The following is a 19,179-nucleotide window of genomic DNA, read 5'->3' on the forward strand; positions in this document are numbered from 1 at the left end:
TGTTTGTTTGTTTGTTTAAAGACAGAGTCTCACTCTGCCTCCAGGCTGGAGTGCAGTGGGGCAATCTCGGCTCACTGCAACCTTGACCTTCTGGGCCCAAGTGATCCTCCCACCCCAGCCTCCTGAGTAGTTGGGACTGCAGGTGGGCACCACCAAGCCCAGTGAATTTTTTCATTTTTAGTGAAGATGGGGTCTCAGTATGTTATCCAGGCCAGTCCCAAACTCCTGGGCTCAAGTGATCCTCCTGCCTCAGCCTCCCAAAGTGCTGGAATCACAGGCGTGAGTCACCGTGCCCGGCCTGGTTTACCTTCTCTAGAATGTCCTCTCTGGTTTGGTCTGCTAATGGTCTTTCTAGCTTTAGTGCTACACTAATTTATTTTCATTTCTATATTCTTCTATTATCTGGACAGGATCTGAGGAGGGAGTAGAGTCACAAGCGTTTGGTAAGTCTGCTTGAACTGCTTGTCACAAAATGCTTGCTGGTGATGATAGGGAGGAAAATAAATGTGAGCTAACACTTGTAGAAATGCCTTCCTTTCCCTTCTGCCAAACTGATTTCGCTCAGGACACATGCACTCCCTTTTAGACAGAGTCTGGCTCTGTCGCCCAGGCTGGAGTGCAGCGGTATGATCTCGGCTCACTGCAGCCTCCGCCTCCCGGGTTCAGGCGATTCTCATGCTTCAGCCTCCTGAGTAGCTTGGATTACAGGTGTGTGCCACCATATCAGGCTAATTTTTATATTTTTAGTGGAGATGGGGGTTTCGCTACGTTGGCCAGGCTGGTCTCGAACTCTTGACCTCAAGTGATCTACCCTCCTTGGCCACCCAAAGTGCTTGGATTACAGGTGTGAGCCACCATGCCCAGCCACGTGCACATTTTTAGTATGACTTCTCTGATTACCAAAAAAATACGTTTATACCTGACATCACCAATGGAGCACACTCATTGCAGTGTGCAGTATGAAAGTCACCAAAGGATTTGATTTCTTTGAAAGTGAATATTCTCTTGTCTGTGAGCTTTATAAAAATGGTATTATGTGAACTTCCAGATCCTGCATTCCTTTTTTTTGAGACAGAGTCTCACTCTGTTGCCCAGGCTAGAGTGCAGTGGCGCAGTCTCAGCTCACTGCAAACTCAGCCCTCAAGTTCAAGTGATTCTCCTGCCTCAGCCTCCCAAGTAGCTGGGATTACAGGCACCTGCCACCGTGCCAGGCTAATTTTTGTATTATTATTTGTCACTTTAAAATAAAACTTTAAAAACCCAACCCAGTAGAGATGGGGTTTCACCACATGTTGGTCAGGCTGGTCTCAAACTCCTTTCCTTGTGATCGGCCCACCTTGGCCTCCCAAAGTGCTAGGATTACAGATGTGAGAGATCCTGCATTCTTAAAAGTAGATCAACATTATGCTTTTAGGATTCATGTATGGTATTAACACAGAGCTGAAGTTTTTTTTTGTTTTGCTGATGTACTATATGAGAGTACAATTACACTATTCTCACACTAATAACATGTGAGTAGTGTTTTGTGTTGACAGTTTGGCTGGAGGTGTGATTTTATTTATTTTATTATTTATTTATTTTTGAGACAGGGTCTCCGTCTGTTGCACAGGCTGGAGTGCAGTGGTGCAATCGTAGCTCATTGCAGCCTCAAACTCTGGGGCTCAAGCCATCCTCCCACCTCAGCCTCCTGAGTAGCTGGGACTATAGGCATGTGCCACCACACCTGGCTAAATTTTCGAGGTCTTGTCGTGTTGCCTAGGCTGGTCTTGAACTCCAGGGCTCAAGCGATCCACCTGCCTCGGTTTCCAAAAGTGCTGGGTTTACAGGTGTGAGCCACCGTGCCTGGCTGTTGCTGTGCTTTGGAACGTTTCTTTCGTATGTGTCAAATCTGATATTTAAAAGGTAACATTCTCTGTGGAATGATGGCACTTCACAACCTCTTAAGGAGAAATTAAAATAAACTCTTTATTAGACCCAATTCTTACCACAGATTCTATTTCAGTGTGGGTCAAGTTTTGTCCCTGACATAACTACCTATTTTTAACACCGAGGAGGAATACAACTTGCTATTCCTACACAGGCTGTTGCTGTGCGAGGACAGCCCTTTCCACCAGGACTTTGCAGTAATCTTGCCAGCAGCTGGCGCCCTCGCGCTACTTTAAAACACTGACCTCAGGCCCCAGGCCTGACTTCACAGCTACATCCTGCCTGCCCCTGGAAAGGCAGATTTTAAGTAGCAGAATGAAAGAAAAAGCCAATCAGTTGATTTGAAGGAAAACAACCCTCTATGCAGATAGCTTCAATTCATTTCTTCAGTATATTCAGTTGCTTTTTTAAAGTTTTATTTTAAACTGACAAATAATAATTATATATACTTAGGGGGTGCAACGCGATGTTTCAATACACGTAAACACTGTGGAATGAAGAAGTCAGGGTAATTAGCACATCCATCGCCTTAAATATTTATTTATTTATTATTATTATTTGAGATGGAGTCTTGTTCTTTCGCCCAGGATGGAGTGCAGTGGCGCGATCTCTGTTCACTGCAACCTCCACCTCCCAGGTTCAAGCAGTTCTCATGGCCTCAGTCTCCTGAGTAGCTGGGATTACAGTGCGTGCCATCACACCCAGCTAATTTTTGTACTTTTAGTAGAGACGAGGTTTCACCATGTTGGCCAGGCTGGTCTCGAACTCCTGACCTCAGGTGATCCACTTGCCTCAGCCTCCCAAAGTGCTAGGATTACAGGTGTGAGCCAACACGCCCAGCCTCAAATATTTATTATTTATTTGTGGTGAGAACATTTAAAACCCTCTGTTTTCACCATTTTGGAATATACAATATGTTATTATTAACTATAGTTAATAGTTGTACAACAGAACACCAGAGCTTATCCCTACTGTCTAATGGAAACTTTGTACCCATTGACAAACTTCTCCCCTCACCTCTCCTACTACTACTCAGGAGGCTGAGACAGGCGAATCGCTTGAACCCAGGGGGTGGAGATTGTAGTGAGCTGAGATTGCGCCACTGTGCTCCAGCCTGGGTGACAGAGCTAGACACCGTCAAAAAAAAAAGGAAAAAAAAAGCCTAACAACATGAAAAGCAGATCTGGCTCTAATGCTTAGAGTGAAATATGGCCCCTGCTGCCTTTGAGAATGGTTTGGTTGGAAACGTTGACCGTGCAGAGATCTCTGCTCCCTGGATTAGAACCTTAAGCCTGTGCTTGTTCATTACACAAGTATTCTGGATCTGCTTCTCCCAAGGGCATTTAAAACACATGAAGGTGGTGTTGCGTAAAAAGCAAGCTCTTGTGTTCAGCAAATATAACCGAGTGAGCAGAGACAGCGTCACTCACTCACCGAGAGGGGAGCTGGACGTCCCGCTGTCTCCAGTGGAATACAAGCAATGGACATTGAGAAGGTCAACTCCATGGACTTTGGAGAATTTGTGGACGTGTTTGGGAATGTCATTGAAAGATGTCCTCTGATTGCAGCTGCTGTTTGGTCCCAGCGACCATTCTCTGATTTGGAAGATTTAAAGAAGCACTTTTTTGCCTTTATTGATGCCCTTCCACAGTCAGGTAAGGCTTCAGTATCAGACATTCTCTGCAAAGGAATTTCAAATATGCTTATTAAAATATTTTTAGATATTGGCCAGGCATGGTGGCTCACTCCTGTAATCCCAGCATTTTGGGAGGCTGAGATGGGAGGATCACTTGAGCCCAGGAATTTGAGACCAGTCTAGGCAACATGATGAGATCTGTCACTGCAAAAATTGTTTTTAGCCAGGCATGGTGGCTCACGCCTGTAATCCCAGCACTTTGGGAGGCCAAGGTGGATGGATCACAAGGTCAGGAGATGGAGACCATCCTGGCCAATATGGTGAAACCCCATCTCTACCAAAATACAAAAAATTAGCCAGCTTCGGTGGCATGCACCTGTAGTCCCAGCTACTTGGGAGGCTGAGGCAGGGGAATCGCTTGAGCCCGGGAAGTGGAGGTTGCAGTAAGCCAAAATTTCGCCACTGCACTCCAGCCTGGCAACAGAGCAAGACTGTCTCAAAAAACAAAACAAAAAAACAAAAAAAAAAACCCACAAAAATTGTTTTAAAAAATCTATCTATTGGCGAGGCGCAGTGGTTCACGCCTGTAATCCCAGCACTTTGGGAGGCTGAGGCGGGCAGATCACGAGGTCAGGAGATGGAGACCATCCTGGTTAACACGGTGAAATCCCGTCTACTAAAATACAAAAAATTAGCCGGGTGTGGTGGCGGGTGCCTGTAGTCGCAGCTACTCGGGAGGCTGAGGCAGGAGAATGGCGTGAACCCGGGAGGCGGAGCTTGCAGTGAGCTGAGATGGCGCCACTGCACTCCAGCCTGGGAACACAGCGAGACTCCATCTCAAAAAAAAAAAAAAAAAAAAAAATCTCTCTCTCTCTCTCTATCTCTCTAGATATTTTAGTATAATTCCTTATACTTGATGTGTTTATTGAGCTCTTTCCTTTGGAAGGTTCAGTAAGTTTCCTCAGGTCTAGTCCGTGAGAGTAAAGCACTTGCGTGGTTTAGGTCAGACATGGACTGGAAGAACGCGTTGGCTAAGGTAAGTGGCTGTTAAATATTAGAGCTTTGAAGTGACAAGGAGGAACCTGGCAAAAGACATCAGAGTGATTCAGAGGCTAAAGGCCAGGCTGAGGGCCCACCCTCTCAGCCACCCCATCTGGCTTGGGAATGTCCTGTATGTGACAGAGAGGACAGCTGGATACAGACTATCTCCAGGGCCCAGGGGAAAGGGCAATCGGCTGACTTTTGTACCAGAAAGGGCCAGTTTGGCCTGGACGGCCGAGGAGAGTGAATTCATTCAGATCAGCGCCTCCCCGAGGGATGGAGGGAAGGAGGAGAATCTGAAGGCATCTCTCTGGAGAAAGGGAAAGAAGTTACTGATTTCTTCTGTGGAGAGAGAGAGAAAATGAGGCACTTCTGGGTGTGGGGTAAGGAGAAGAGGGGGTGACTCCAAATGACACACACAGCTTCACAGAGACCAGGCTGCCTCAGGGGCTGTCCTGGATGCTCTGTGGAGAAACCTGAAATGTGCCAAAGGAGTGGCCAGGGGCAGAGAGGCCTCCGTGGATGTCTGGGTGGGGAAGGAGAGCCCCTGCTCTCTTCTCCCAAAGGAAGCCAACAGACACTGCTGCCTATCAGCATGGGCTTTGACAGCCAGATGGCTTCTGACTGTCCCAAAGACGTCTCCAAAATGAGGAGCTCCTTTTAATTCATTTGAGGCTCATCTAGGAAGAGCAGAGGATGTTGTAAAATCAAACGGACAGGAATGTCGGGACCATGTGGACACTCACCCACTTCTGGGGGCCTCTCCACAGCTGAGGACTTCAGCTCTGCCACTGGGGGCCATCACTGGAGCCTTCTGACCCTTGACTCACAGGGACAGCCCAGTCCCCCAGCCTGATGAGTGAAGGGACCACAGCCTCCCAGCTGAACTCCTGCAGGGCAGGCTGGAAGGAGCAGGCAGCCCCAGAGCCCACCCTCCCAGTGTCTGACGGGAAGATAGAATAGAGGAGGCAAAATGACAGCCTCCCAGGAAAGTAATTTCTTTTCAAGAAAAAAAAAAAAAAGAGACAAATCCTTTGATTGTCTTAATACCCAAAGGAGTGGTGAGGCTGAGGAGGGAATGTGTTAAGAGAGAAAGCTAGGATTGCGTGAATAATTTAAATCTATTATTCTTGGGTTTGGCTAGTTATTTAACACACATTTTGGGGGCTTTATTACTCTGTGTCCAGAACTTTGATAAAAACATAAAAATTTCTCCATTTTCATCTTATTTCTCACCAACACTCCCCACAACCCGTCTGGCCAGAGATTCTAGCTACGGGTCAATCCAGTCAGGGCCCTGAGCACAGTGGTGTGTGGACAGCACTGAACGTGGGCTACCCCACTCTCGAGGCTTGTTTTGATGCCCCCGTGACTTGATGAAACCTCTGTCTCCTGGCTAGTGTCAGAATCCCAGATCACAGACTGAACCGGATATTGGGACTTAATCAAGGTTTGCTGAATGAATGCATGACATTTCCAAGGTGATGTTGAAAAATGGGGATTCTGGCATTCCCCTCTTCCCCACACATTTTAACTGGGTGACTTTAGTGGTAGGTCAGTGGACAAAATGGCTGGAGGGGGTTTGGGCCCCCTGGACGGTTGTTGGCGTCTGCAGTAGACACGGTTCTGAGGAGGAGCTCCCTGTGGTGAAGGCTGCCTCTCAGTTCTGCACTTATTTGGGGCAGCTGGGGGCCTCAATGCTGTCTGGCGGCAACTCCTCATCTTAACATCTCAGTGACAGTAGATAAGTGATGTTATCAATAGTGACAATAACAACAACAAATAGCTAAAATGTATTGAACTTTTACTCTTGGTGTGTTTCAGGCACTTTTCCGAAAACTTTGCACTTGCTGACTCATTTAATCCTCTAATGTCCCTATAAAATAAGGAATAGTATTATTATTGCCCCCAGTTTTACCGATGGGAAGACTGAGGCACACAGAGATTAAGTAACTTGAGCAAGGACACACTACTAGAAAGTGGCAGGACTGGAATTCTAATAACCCTGAGGGTCAACCCAACAGCTTGTGAAGAAAGTGGCAGAACTGGGAGTCAACCCAACAAGTTTTGAAGGCTTTTTCCAGACAATGAGAAACAAAGTCTAGAAACAGTTTTTAGGGTTTTCATTCATTTATCCACTAATGTATTTGATTAACATAAATGCTTGATGTTCTAGGCCCCATGTTTTATTGTTTAAATAATCAAATAAAATGATCTATTTCACAGCATGGTGACTATAGTCAATAATAATCTTTTTATACTTGGAAATTGCCAAGAGAGTAGGCTTTAAAAAAAATTTGTTTTAAATTGAGGCAGAGTCTCACTCTGTCACCCAGGCTAGAGTGCAGTGGCACCATCTTGGCTCACTGTATCCTCACCCTCCCGGGTTCAAGCGATTCTCCCGCCTTAGCCTCCCTAGTAGGTGGGATTACAGGCACCCGCCACCATGCCAAGCTAACTTTTCTATTTTTAGTAGAGATAGGGTTTCATCATGTTGGCCAGGCTGGTCTCAAATTCCTGACCTCAAGTGATCTACCCACCTTGGCCTCCCAAAGTGCTGGGGTTACAGATGTGAACCACCTTGCCCCACCTTCAAGAGAGTAGATTTTAAATGTTCTTACTACCAAAAAATGATAAATATGTGAGGTGATAGATATATTAGAAAGCTTGACTTCATCATTTCACAATGTATACATATATGGAAAACATCAAGTTGCACACCATAAATACATATAATTTTTATTTATCAAAAAAATCCAATAAAATGGGTTTTTTGTTTGTTTGTTCATTTGTTTTTTTGAGAAGGAGTCTCGCTCTGTCATCCAGGCTTCAGTGCAGTGGCACAATCTCAGCTCACTACAACCTCTGCCTCCCGGGTTCAAGCGATTCTCCTGCCTCAGCCTCCCTAGTAGCTGGGACTACAGGCACACACCACCAGGCCCGGCTAATTTTTGTATTTTTACTAGAGATGGGGTTTCACCTTGTTAGCCAGGATGGTCTCGATCTCCTGACCTTGTGATCCACCCACCTCAGCCTCCCAAAGTGCTGGGATTACAGGTGTGAGCCACCACACCCAGCCTTAAAATGGGATTTATTACAGTCTAGCTTTACCCTTTGGATAGTAAGAAACAAACTGGGTGAAATAGATTCTTTGAATCCTAAAACTAAGGTACCTTAGAGAGACGTTCAAGTTACAGTGGTCTACCTAGTCATGTATTTGTTTTGGTGACTGAAGAAAAACCTCCACCATTAACAGAAAACAAAATTGGGTTTCTAGACTAAGGTTGAGTCCATTTAGGTTCTGCTATGATGATTATTGGCCAGTAGGTGGCAGTCCAGGATTAATATTGAGCTCTAGTGCTATTGGGCAAAGTACCTTCTCCAGCCACTTAGTTCCTATAGATTAAAGATGAGGCAAAGGTTTTCCAGGAAAGAGAACTGACAACTAGTAAAGGGAAGAAAGTTGAAACACACATGCACTAACCTGAACAAATTCAGGACGGATTTGTGTTATAAAATTAAAGAGCAATACAACTTTCATAAGAGTTAATTAACTGTGCATTTCCGCTGGCTATGGTGACTCACACCTGTAATCCCAGCACTTTGGGAGTCTGAGGTTGGAGGATCGCTTGAGACCAGAAGGTTGAGGCCACAGTGAGCCATGATTGCACCACTGCACACCAGCCTGGATGACAGAGCAAGAACCCTGTCTCAAAAGAAAAAAAAAATGTACATCTCTGTGCCTTTCAGAATTATAGTAATGCCACAATTTATTACTTTATGCTTATTAAACAACATTTTTGTGGAATGAATGGTGTTGGATACTAATAAGTTCCTTATAATACAGGCTATGAAGGTTTTAGATCAAGCTATTAAAATATGTTTGTTTATTCAGTCAAAAAAAAAATACTCCTTACCAAAAGTGCTGTGTTGGTCAAAAAATACTCACTGAGTGCCCACTGTGCCCCAGGGATTGTCGTGGGCACTGGGAATAGAGTAGTGACCAAGACAAGTCCTTGCCTTAAATGAGCTTACATTCTAGTGAAGAGAGACAGAATTAACATGAAAAATACCATTATTTCAGGTTCTAGAAATTCTCAGAAAAAATATACGCAATATGGCAGAAAATATGTAATAACGGAGGTCTTTCTTAGGAGGTTAAAATTTAAGACCGAACGATGAGAAATAAGTAAATGAAATCTAGGATGAGGCCAATCTTAGAAAAGGAACGTAAAAGGGTGCCGTGCCTCATGCCTGTAATCCCAGCACTTTGGGAGGATGAGGCAGGTGGATCACTTGAGGTCAGGAGTTTGAGACCAGCCTGGCCAACATGGTGAAACCCAATCTCTACTAAAAATACAAAATTAGCTGGGCGTGGTAGCGCACACCTGTAATCCTAGCTACTCTGGAGACTGAGTCAGGAGAATCACTTGAACCTGGAAGATGGAGGTTGCAGTGAACCGAGATCACACCACTGCACTCCAGCCTGGGTGACAGGATGAGACTCGGGCTCAAAAACAAAAAAAGGCAAAGGAACCTGAGACCAGGATGAACTTGACATTTTTGGGGCACAGAAAGATCAAGGTAGTTGGAAAATAGTAAGGAGTGGAAGGATGTGAGGAAGAGGGCCCGATCATGTAAAGCTGCTTAGGTCTAATAAGGAACTTGCTTCTCCATTTGCAGTGGGTCACTGGGGTTTATGCTTTAGGATGGTGATGTGGGGGCTATGTCAGATGCAGGGGGCCAGGTCGAGGGGCCGCTGCAGTAGTAAGAGTAAGAGATGAGGTTGCTTGGACTGTGGTTGGAGCAGCAGAGATGGAGAGATGCAACTGGATTCTCAGAATAGGGCTTACAGTTAGAGTCAACAGGATTTTTTAAAAAATGGATTTGATGGCGGAAGGCAGATCAGAAACAAAACTGGTCACTCCTGTTTTCAGTCTGAGCCACTGGGTGGCTTGTGGTGCCATTTTCTGAGTGGAGGAAGACTTAAAGTTGAGAAGACAGGATGGAGGAAAGAGCTTGCTGAGTCTAAGGTACCCAAAAATCATCCAGATGAAAATGCTGACTGCTCAGTTGCATCAAAACAGAGAAGCTTGGTGAAACACTGAGAGTTAAACTATATCTGGCTGTCATCAAAGAATGGATGACATTTCAAACCATAGGACTGGTTGAGGGCACTTAGCAAGTACATTGGTGTAAATAGCGAAGGGACGAGATGTGGGTACTGAGTCCTGTGGTACTTCTGTGCTAGTGAACTCTTTGGCAGAGCAAGATGAAAGTAGGCAAAGGGTGTCTCTGAAGGTAAGTGGTAGTCATTTTTTTTGAGACAGAATCTTGCTCTGTCACCCAGGTTGGAGTGCAGTGGCGTGATCTCGGCTCACTGTAACCTCCGCCTCCTGGGTTCAAGCAGTTTTCCTGCCTTGAGTAGCTGGGATTACAGGCGCATGCAACTACACACAGCTAATTTTTGTATTTGCAGCAGAGACGAGGTTTCACCATGTTGGGCAGGCTGGTCTCAAACTCCTGACCTCATGATCCACCTGCCTCGGCCTCCCAAAGTGCTGGGATGCCAGGTGTGAGTCACTGCACCCAGCCATTTATGGTCATTTTTTAAGGAGAGAGGGCCAACCAGGTGACATGGTCTGGAGAGGCTGAGAAAGAAGAGGTCAGGCATTGGTCTTTGGGCTCAGGCAAGATGTCCTTAATGAGTACAGATCAGCTGGTACAGCGGCTCGAAGCTTGACAGCGTGAGCCTGGAAATGGAGGTGAGGAAGTGGAGAGGCCAGGAGATAACTCCTTTAAGGTCTTTTCTGTAAGGAGGAGCAGAGAAATAGGGAGAAACAAGAGGGAAACAGGGAATCAAGAGAGAATGTTAATATTGTTTATGGGATGGGTGATTCTAAGGCATGTTTGCACATTGATAAGGGTAAGCAGTGTGGGAATGCAGAAATAGGTATTTGAAATTGCAGAAGCAAAGTCTTTGACAAGAAAGGAGAGCCAGCTTCAAGAACACAAATGGAGGGGCTGGCCTTCCATAGGAAGAACAGATTGTCCATTGTACCAGGGATAAGAACATACCCAGACACCACTGGGTGTGGACCAGGAGGCAGTTGGACTGTTATGGGATTCTGGGCTTCCATGGCCACAGTTGCTTACCCTGTTCCTCTCCATTGAATAATGAGTGTCTGCTCTGTGCTAGGAATTATTCTAGGTGCAAAATTTCAGGTCCTGTGGTCCCAGCAAATAACACACATTCACACCTACATCTATAGACATGACACGCCAATGGCTTAGGAGGTAAGCCCAGAATTTCAAGAAAGACTGAAGAATGGGCAACACTTAGATTCCCTGTGAACCACGGGCTGTCTGACCGGCCTGGCCAGCGCCTGGGCTTCCAGGTGGGGGACACTGAGGACTGGAGGCAGGGAGATGGCACCTACTCTCCCAGTCTCCAGTCTCCCACTGGGGCTCATGGGCACAGCTTAGGGATAGCATGCTGGCACTGGCAGGGAACTGGGTCCTTGCTGCAGGGCAGTGGGCACAGTAGGCACCATTCCCGATGTACTTACTCAAGGGTCCAGTCGTTTGGGGCAATGAAGATGGGATATCTGGCCAGGTGAGGTAGGCTGTGTTTCTTCTGAGCTACCATCCTCTACCTGATTCCTCACACCTTTTTCTTGTTAGGCGCAGCTGAACGACAGAGAGAGAGAGAGAGAGAGAGAGAGAGAGACGGCTGAGAGACAGAGAGTAAATTCCAGTTTCTCCTTTTTAGTCTCTTTTCTTCTGCCCTTTGCTCTGTTAGTTTATCTGTGTCTTTTCTCTTCTCGCCGCTGCAAGTGTGGAAAACTCATGCTCAGTTCTAGGCAAACATTAACCCCGGGGGGCCTTTCCAAGCGGGAGACAAACTCTAGACAGTGAGAAGCGAGATGCGAGGGCACCAAGAGCAAGAAGGGGTCCAGGCGTGCGCACGGTTGGCGGGACGCCGCCGCCTCCCTCTGCTGCGCGGCCTGCGCGGGGAACCTGGTGGGGGCGGCAAGAGGACAGACCCCGTGCCCAGGCCTCTCACCAGCAACCACCTCCCCCGGCCTCCCTCCAGTGACCACCTCCCTTGCAGCTTGGGGAGGATGGAAGTCCCCTGACTGGACGGGGGACCTAGCGGCTGCTCTGAAACTCTGAACACTTGAGGAGCAGGCGCGGAAGGTCCAGCCGCCCAAGACTCGCATTGTTCCCTCCTCCGCAGCCCAGGCAGGTTGCGGTCCTGGGCCTGGTTGAGCGCGGAGGGGATCCGGGCGGGAGCTGAGCTCGGTTCCCCAGGCCGGGCAAGTGGACGCGTGGCACGACCAACCCCGGGCCCAGGGCTGGGGCTGCTCCCCCAGGTGGGGAATTTAACTCTCATATTTTCGCACTACCCGGACGGGGCTGGACGCGGGAAGCGGGAAAGACCCGTCCCTGTTTGCAGTGCCCGAGGGGCAGGACACCCACGAGAAGGGCTCTACCACAGTGCTGTTAGGCCGGCTCGGCGGCTCACACCTGTAATTCCAGCACTTTAGGAGGCCGAGTCGGGAGGATCGCTTGAACCCGGGAGGCAGAGGTTGCAGTGAGCCGAGATCGCCCCACTTCACTCCATCCTGGGTGACAGAACTGTCTTGAAAACACACACACACACACACACACACACACACACACACACACACACACACACACAAACAGTGGTGTTACAGGGATGGGATTATTGGTGACATGACTTTCGTTTTGAACTTTCCTTAACCTTGCAGGGGCAGCCGTGCCCTGAAAACGCCTGTGATTGGGAGTAGAGGGTCCAGGTGCAGTGCGGTGAGTGACCCTAGGCAGGTCACTAGTTCTTTTTGAGCCTTCACTGAATCATCCCTTACATGGGGATGTTACCCCCGGTTCTCCGTGTCTTTCAGGGAGAAATTAGTTCCTGAGTTAAATGGTGCAGTATCAATCATCTTTTTATTACACAGAAACAATAAGTTTAAGAAAGAGGACGTCTACCTTACAGGGGGTTTAATTTTCAGCTCCTTTGAGATAAAATTCATTGAATGGTGTTTTACATGCGCGCCTTTTCCAACAGATCCCACGTCTATTCCCGGCGCCGGAGCCGGACAACCGCTTTACTGGGATCCAGAGACAGGTACTTCCTGAGGCGCCTCAGTCCAGTTCCACTGGGTTTACTACGACTAATAATGACTGCTTCTGTTTACTAGGTATTAGGCAATGTGTTTTAAGTGAATAAATTGTCTCTAATCCTCACAACTTTTCAGCAAGTTAGGCGTCACCCGCATTTTACAAATCGTGGCGCCCTGCTCACCATATCTGGAATCTTGCCTCGCCCCGAGGATTCTGATTTTCACTTTAGAGCGCTGAGCAAGATGATTGCCCAGCGCTAACTCCGGGAAATCCCTGGGACTGAAAATCGCAGGTAACTCGCCAGAGTTTTTCAATTTTAGGCCTAGGAGATTATGCAAAGCTTTCCTTCAAGTAAACGCTGTTCTCTGGGGCCTCTGGAATCTACTGTCGGAGAAGGGGAATAAGCCCCGGGCCGGTGGGGGATGGGTGGGTGCAATTTCCTAAATAGAGGAAAGCCACTTTCATTCAAAGGGCTGTGGAACTCTGGCTAGAGGTGGGTTTCTTTGCAGTTAATCATCTGCAAGGCTCTTTGGATGCCTGATTCCAGAAACCCAGAACTCACACGTAGGGTCACAAAATCCAGGGCTTTTATTTGCCGAGCCCCGTGGATGTTGTCCCTATGGATGCACCCCGCCCCTGTCCGTTCTCCTTTGGAGCAGAACGAAACCCATTCCAGAGCTTTTGCAGGAAGTCTTCAGGCCTTTGCGTCCGGCCCCTTTAGACATCAAAGCCCCCCCTGAGAGCAAAGGACTTTGAAAGATAGGAAAAACTCAGGCTCCTTATCGCGTCTCTGCTCCCTCCCGACCTAGTCGTAAATTCCGAGCCTCAGCGGCCGCCCTCTCTCTCCTCCGCTCTTCTTGACCCAAGGTCTCAAAAGACAAACGTGTCACTTCCCGCCCCGCCCCTGGATCCTGGTCCCGACCGAATGTGGTGAGGACCGAGAAGCGCAAGGTCCAGGACTTGTTAGAGGGGCGCGCCAAGGACGTCCCTGCGCCGCCAGGACATCACTGCCTGGGGACTCTACTTCACCCTCCCGCAGCCTTCTTTGGGGCGGGGCGGGGCAGGGGGGCCGGGCTCGGCCTACGCGCCCCTTCGAGTGCGCGGTGCGGGGCGGGCGCGGTGACGCGCTCCCGCCTGTGTCTGTGCTTCTCCGCAGGCCAGGAGGGCATCCTGCGCTGCCACCCGGACCTGGCGGGCAGCGAGCTGCGGCGGGGCACGCTCACGGCCGAGTCGCAGCGGGAACAGAGCGCCGCGGGCCTGACGAGCCTGGGCGCGGACGAGCGGCTCCGGCTGGCGGAGCTCAATGCGCAGTACCGCGCGCGCTTCGGCTTCCCCTTCGTGCTGGCCGCGCGCTTCAGCGACCGGGCGGCGGTGTCGCGTGAGCTGGCGCGCCGTCTGCTCTGCCCGTCCGCGCAGGAGCTGCGCACCGCTCTGGGCGAGGTGAAGAAGATCTGCAGCCTGCGCCTGGCGGACCTCCTCCGCGCCGACCCCGCCAAGCTGTAGCTGCCACGCGGGCCAGGGACCAGGGAGGCACAACCGGACGCGTGGGGGCCACGGCCCGGAGCTGTGCGTCCTGGGCGGGAGGCGGACTCGGGCCTGGAACAGCGTTCATACACGTGCACAAAGGAAGTGGAGAATTGAGGCAATCATACGAGTAATGAGTCCTTTTGTCCACCCACCCACACGCGCACGCGTTGCCGAAATATCCATATTGTTTAGTGCTTTGCCCCGGATTTATCCAGCTCACTGCTTCAATTCTTCACTCCCTTTGCGGCCCCCGACACCACCGGCCTTTGTGGATTCCAAAGCGTTTATCCAGTTCTCCCCAACCCTCTCCTGCTAAGCCCGAACTGCAAAGCAAAACGGACGGAAAAGGAATCTTTTATGCCACAGCGGTTTGTCTGTTTGTTTTCTCTTTTCCTACTTCATTTGCTGCACCCGACCTTTACATGTGAGCGGAAGCGGTGTTCTCGCTCTTGGGCACTAGGGGAGCAGACTGGGAGCCAGGAAAGTCAAACGCTGGCCTCGGTCCGGCGTGGGGAGCCGGGGAAGCCGCGGGAGGGAGGCGGTGGGCCGGGGAGAGCCCTCCGAAGGGCTGGCGTTGGGAAGGCGCCCCGTGGGGACGGACGGAATAGCTGCAGCCATCGCTCCTAAAAGGCGGGGGGCCAGGGGGCGTCCCTGCTGGACGGGCCTGAAGATCTCTCCCGGAGGTCGGCCTTTGGGAGTTGGCTCGACTGCCCCGGGAAACCCATCAATTATTAAAAGAATAACACTCATGGAGCAGCGCTGGGTATTTGGACCCCAGAATGAAGCGAGATTGCAGTGTCCATTAAACGGAGGGAAGTGACCCTAGAAATCTTTGCTTGTCACCCCTGGAGTTTCAGACCCGTATTAGGCTGGGCAGCCTCCTGCACTAGCAGCCAGACTGTCCACTGGGGGAAAGTACATTAGCATCCTGCGGAGGAGCCCACCACATTCTACCCCCCGCCCACACTCCCACCACCCCCCACACACGGAAGGTGTAAAGAGCCCCAACAAATACTACTTAGGCTTCTGTTGGCAGAGGAGAAACGAAACACCCATGGTCTCCCCAACAAAGACAAGGTAACAGGCGAAGGCCAGAGGTGGCCCTTTTGAACACAAGAGCTTCCATTAGTCACCAACGGTGTCCAGGGTTAGCAGCAGCAGCAGCAACAACAACAACAGCAGCAAGGAAAACTTTCCATAAAGAGCTGCGTGGCTGCACCCTTGGTTCTGGGGCTGATTTTCCATAGAAATAAATCATGCCTGGAGCACTAGGAATTTTAGGCAAGGAAGCCCTTTTCCCGTTTCCATCTCACAGTGTTTCCTGCTGTGGTAAGGCTGAAGAAAAGAGAAGCTGGTAGTGGGGCAGGTGCCAGGAAAGCGGGCTGTGCTACCAGCGTCCCGGGGCTTGTAGCTAGACACCGTCTCTGGGTGTAGGAGAACCGGGTGCACACCATGAAGAAATTTCCATGGCTCGCTCCTATTTTTTGGGACCCTGCAGCAATGGTGGGGTCCTAGGCCTGGGCCAGACACCTGCCTCTCTCTAGCCAGGGTAACCTGGGGATTTCCTGACATACACATTAACTTGCTGCTTGGTGAAGAGGATTTTCTGACCCAGGATCCAAATACCACAGGCGGGGCCTAAGACTCAGAATAACCCACTGTAGTCAGGCACCCTGTCCCAAGGCTGGGGGTAAACCCCAAGCTTAGATAAACGAGGCCCCAAATGCAGAGTCTGTGTTCTTTATGTAAAGGAGCTCATGTGAGATGCACAGATCCCACCAGGGCTGGGTTCCCCGCATGAGCGTAGATGAGCTCAGAACCTCCCAGAGACGACCCTGTTGTCTCCAATTACACAGTTACATTTCAACAGTTCAAAGCTTGTCCGGAAAATGGTTTATTCCTGCGGGAAGCGACGCAGATGGGGGCAGATGCTGAGTCTGTCCCTTTAGAAGGTGCTGGAGCTGCGCGGCGCCTCTTCCGAAACACCTGAGCGTAAGCAGCCGCGAAGGCTAGCTCAGGACGCGGGGTGTGGGCGCCCGGCTGGGAAGAGCCCGGATCAAACCCGCTGGTGGCTCTGACTCTCGCCTTCGGGAAGAGCTCTGCGCAGAGGCCGTGGCTCGCGTGGGCAAATCACCTGTGGCGGCCTGGCAGGGCAGTTCTCTCCGGCAGCTTGCTCTTGGCTCAAATAACGATATGCTCTGGGTTTCTCTCTGCCTTGGCCTGGCAGAGCCACTTTCCGCTTTCTGGCCTCTTGTGCGCCCGAGGCGGGAGAGGAGCCCAGCTTGTACAGCAATCATCGCACATTGACTCTAGGCCCTGCTGCTCAGGGAAGGGACAGCCCGGGGCGCACCCAGCGAGCTTCAGGGGGTACGGAAGTGCTTAGGGCAGATTTCAGGGTGAACAACTAATATTTTACTTACTAATTCGTTAAAAACGCAAAGAAAACAAAACCAATCACGGTGGCAAGGCCAAGAAGAGTTGGAAAGCAAGAAGCTGATTTCAATTTCTATAAATCGACGACCCTCCAGGCACAGTCCCTTACGAAGTGGGGGCGGCTTTGCGGATTTTCACTTCCCTTGGAAATGTCCAAGCCCCGGCAGGAGAACGCTCCCAGTAAAGGGACGGAAGAACGCAACTCCGGATAAGAACTCAGGAACCGACCTGGGCTTGTCACTCACCTGTGTAACTTAACTGGAATACGTAATGGGGCCTCCTCTTTATTAATCCAGAAAGGTAGGCATTTTGGTCTGTGAGCCCAAAAGATGTCTACGGACACTAAAATTGGAAGGAAGGAAAGGGAAAAGGGCAACATAAATTCTATACATAATCTTTACCCATTTTAAATATGACACATTTCTAGAGATTAGCCACAGGATATCAGTTCTGACTCAAAAACAGAGAGGAGTTCTTCTTCTTCTTCTTCTTCTTCTTCCTCTTCCTCTTCCTCTTCTTATTTTGAGACGGAATCTCACCCTGTTGCCCAGGCTGGAGTGCAATGGTGAGATCTCAGCTCACTGCCAACTCTGCCTCCTGGCTACAAGTGATTCTCCTGCCTCAGCCTCCCAAGTAGCTGGAATTACAGGCGTGCACCTCCACTCCCAGCTAATTTTTGTATTTTTAGTAGAGACGGGGTTTCACCGTGTTGGCCAGGCTGGTCTCAAACTCCTGACCTCGTGATCCACCCACCTCAGCCTCCCAAAGTGCTGGGATTACAGGCGTGAGCCACGGTGCCCGGCCCAAGAGGAGTTCTTCTAAGGAAGTATTTACTGTGAGACAAAAGTAGATGGATACCATCTTTGTCAACTGGAGAAAAATCTGGGATGGAATTTATGGAAAATTCATGCAATAAATGAATAAACCACAGTTGTGGGGTGCCTGTGAAAGACATAGGGCATGGAGCGTGGTCAGAACTGTAGCAATAGCAGAACCTGATTGTTCTGGTACTATTTGGTGTGGGGGGTGGGATTGGGAAAATGGGAATCTCTAACTCGTGCTAGTTGGTTTTGCAGTTGGGGTGCAATGTTTCTAGGTGGCACCAGCAGCTGTAGTAATAATAAACATCTATGCAGATCACTATGGATTGCAAAGAACACACATACTGTAGCTCATTTACTTTAAGGGACTTGAACAGCTAGCTGTGCAACTTGGGGAAAATCATCTAACCTCTCTGGGCCTTGGGTTCACCTTTGTAAAATGGAAAGGTTAAACAGACTTTAAGACCCCTGGCTCCCCTCCAGGGAATGCAGCCAGCCAATGGGCCCAGTAACTCAAGAAGAGCAGAGCCTTATTTAAGCTCCTTCCCTTAGCCACATAAAACTTACCCTGTAGGACTTCCTAGGAACATATTTTCATGTGGCAAACAAAGGTCATTCCAGGCACGAGACAATGGTGAGTGAACAAATGTTCATTGAAAGCTCTCCACTCTAAAGCCACGTGGTAACCGTTGGCTGGTGCTGCCTGAGAAGCCTGGGCTCCTAGCTTCAAGAAGTTTCCTTTGGGTTGGAAGTCCTGGTTCCCAGTAGGGACACCAATCTTTGAGACCTCCAAGTCCCTCCCTCTTGTGGATTTAAATCATCCTCTGTCCTCACCCACCACACAGAATGTGTTATTCAATGCCCAAACAGTGTCCACAGGCCCTAGTTTCATAAGAAAGGAAGAAAATGGGCAACGACTATTTATTTGCCTAACTTTTACCCAATGTACCAAACCAGATTTCTGTACCCAAATATTACCCTTTCTCCTGAGGCTCTTAATTTTCATTGATCTCTTGGATGTGAGAATATATTTTGGATAGAGAAGCATAAATTAAAAAAAAAGAAAAAAAAAAAAAGGTGTTCCTTGCCTTGGATCAGAAACTTGGTGGTCTGTTCACAACAAACGTAAAACAGCTGGCTTTTCTCATCGCATTCTCCTGCAGCCTAGTACCTGAGTGGTAACATGTTAGCCCACATGACCTCCCATTAATTCAGAAACCTTTCCTCAGGTAGAGAGGGTCAGACACCCAGTTTGCTTGGGAAGAAAACATGCTTCACTCCACTGGGCAAGGACACATCTGCTGCTGTGAATGAAGCCTGGGTGGCTGTGGGCAGCTGTGGTCCCTCCCTGCTGTTCAGGGTGGACATGTTGGGATCCATTGTGGCCTGATAGGGCTGGACAGTTGGCGGACTCTGGGGAGGCCCTACAGAAAGGACATTGTCATTGATTTCCTTCCCAGAGATGTTAGCTAAGTGGGCTGTGGCAGGGCAAGACAGGGTTGTTGGGGTCAAACGAACCATTACTGAGCCTTTCTTTGTGTGAGTAGATGGCTGATTGAGTGCAATGGCTGAAAGACTCCCTAAACTCCGAATTGAGTAGAGATTGAGCTGTTTTTCCACAGCCGTATAGATGGCCAAGCTGAA

The 19,179-nt window shown here is 49.3% G+C and overlaps 1 protein-coding gene across 3 annotated transcripts; it reads left to right on the top strand.

Moving 5' to 3' along the window:
- Positions 1-3,034: 3,034 nt before the first annotated feature.
- On the top strand, positions 3,035-14,646 carry LOC105490200 (ureidoimidazoline (2-oxo-4-hydroxy-4-carboxy-5-) decarboxylase). 3 transcript variants are annotated; one of them, XM_011755601.2, is made up of 3 exons: positions 3,035-3,581; positions 12,699-12,758; positions 13,911-14,646. In XM_011755601.2, the coding sequence occupies exons 1-3, from the start codon at positions 3,407-3,409 to the stop codon at positions 14,255-14,257; spliced, it is 582 nt and encodes a 193-aa protein (XP_011753903.2). In that variant the 5' UTR covers positions 3,035-3,406; the 3' UTR covers positions 14,258-14,646. The 3 variants fall into 3 exon arrangements, 2 of the variants coding, with proteins under 2 accessions (XP_011753903.2, XP_011753904.2); XR_011614939.1 differs by having other exon boundaries at positions 3,542-3,581; positions 12,699-13,046; positions 13,911-13,977; XM_011755602.2 differs by lacking the exon at positions 12,699-12,758.
- Positions 14,647-19,179: the final 4,533 nt, after the last annotated feature.

The sequence above is a fragment of the Macaca nemestrina genome, chromosome 16, assembly GCF_043159975.1.
Source record: "Macaca nemestrina isolate mMacNem1 chromosome 16, mMacNem.hap1, whole genome shotgun sequence".
NCBI classification, from domain to species: domain Eukaryota; kingdom Metazoa; phylum Chordata; class Mammalia; order Primates; family Cercopithecidae; genus Macaca; species Macaca nemestrina.

Coding starts and splice junctions, on each gene's coding strand:
- LOC105490200 (XM_011755601.2), top strand. CDS start 3,407: ATGGACATTGAGAAGGTCAACTCCATGGACTTTGGAGAATTTGTGGAC. Junction 3,582..12,698: donor TGATGCCCTTCCACAGTCAG/GTAAGGCTTCAG, acceptor CTTTTCCAACAG/ATCCCACGTCTATTCCCGGC. Junction 12,759..13,910: donor TTACTGGGATCCAGAGACAG/GTACTTCCTGAG, acceptor GCTTCTCCGCAG/GCCAGGAGGGCATCCTGCGC.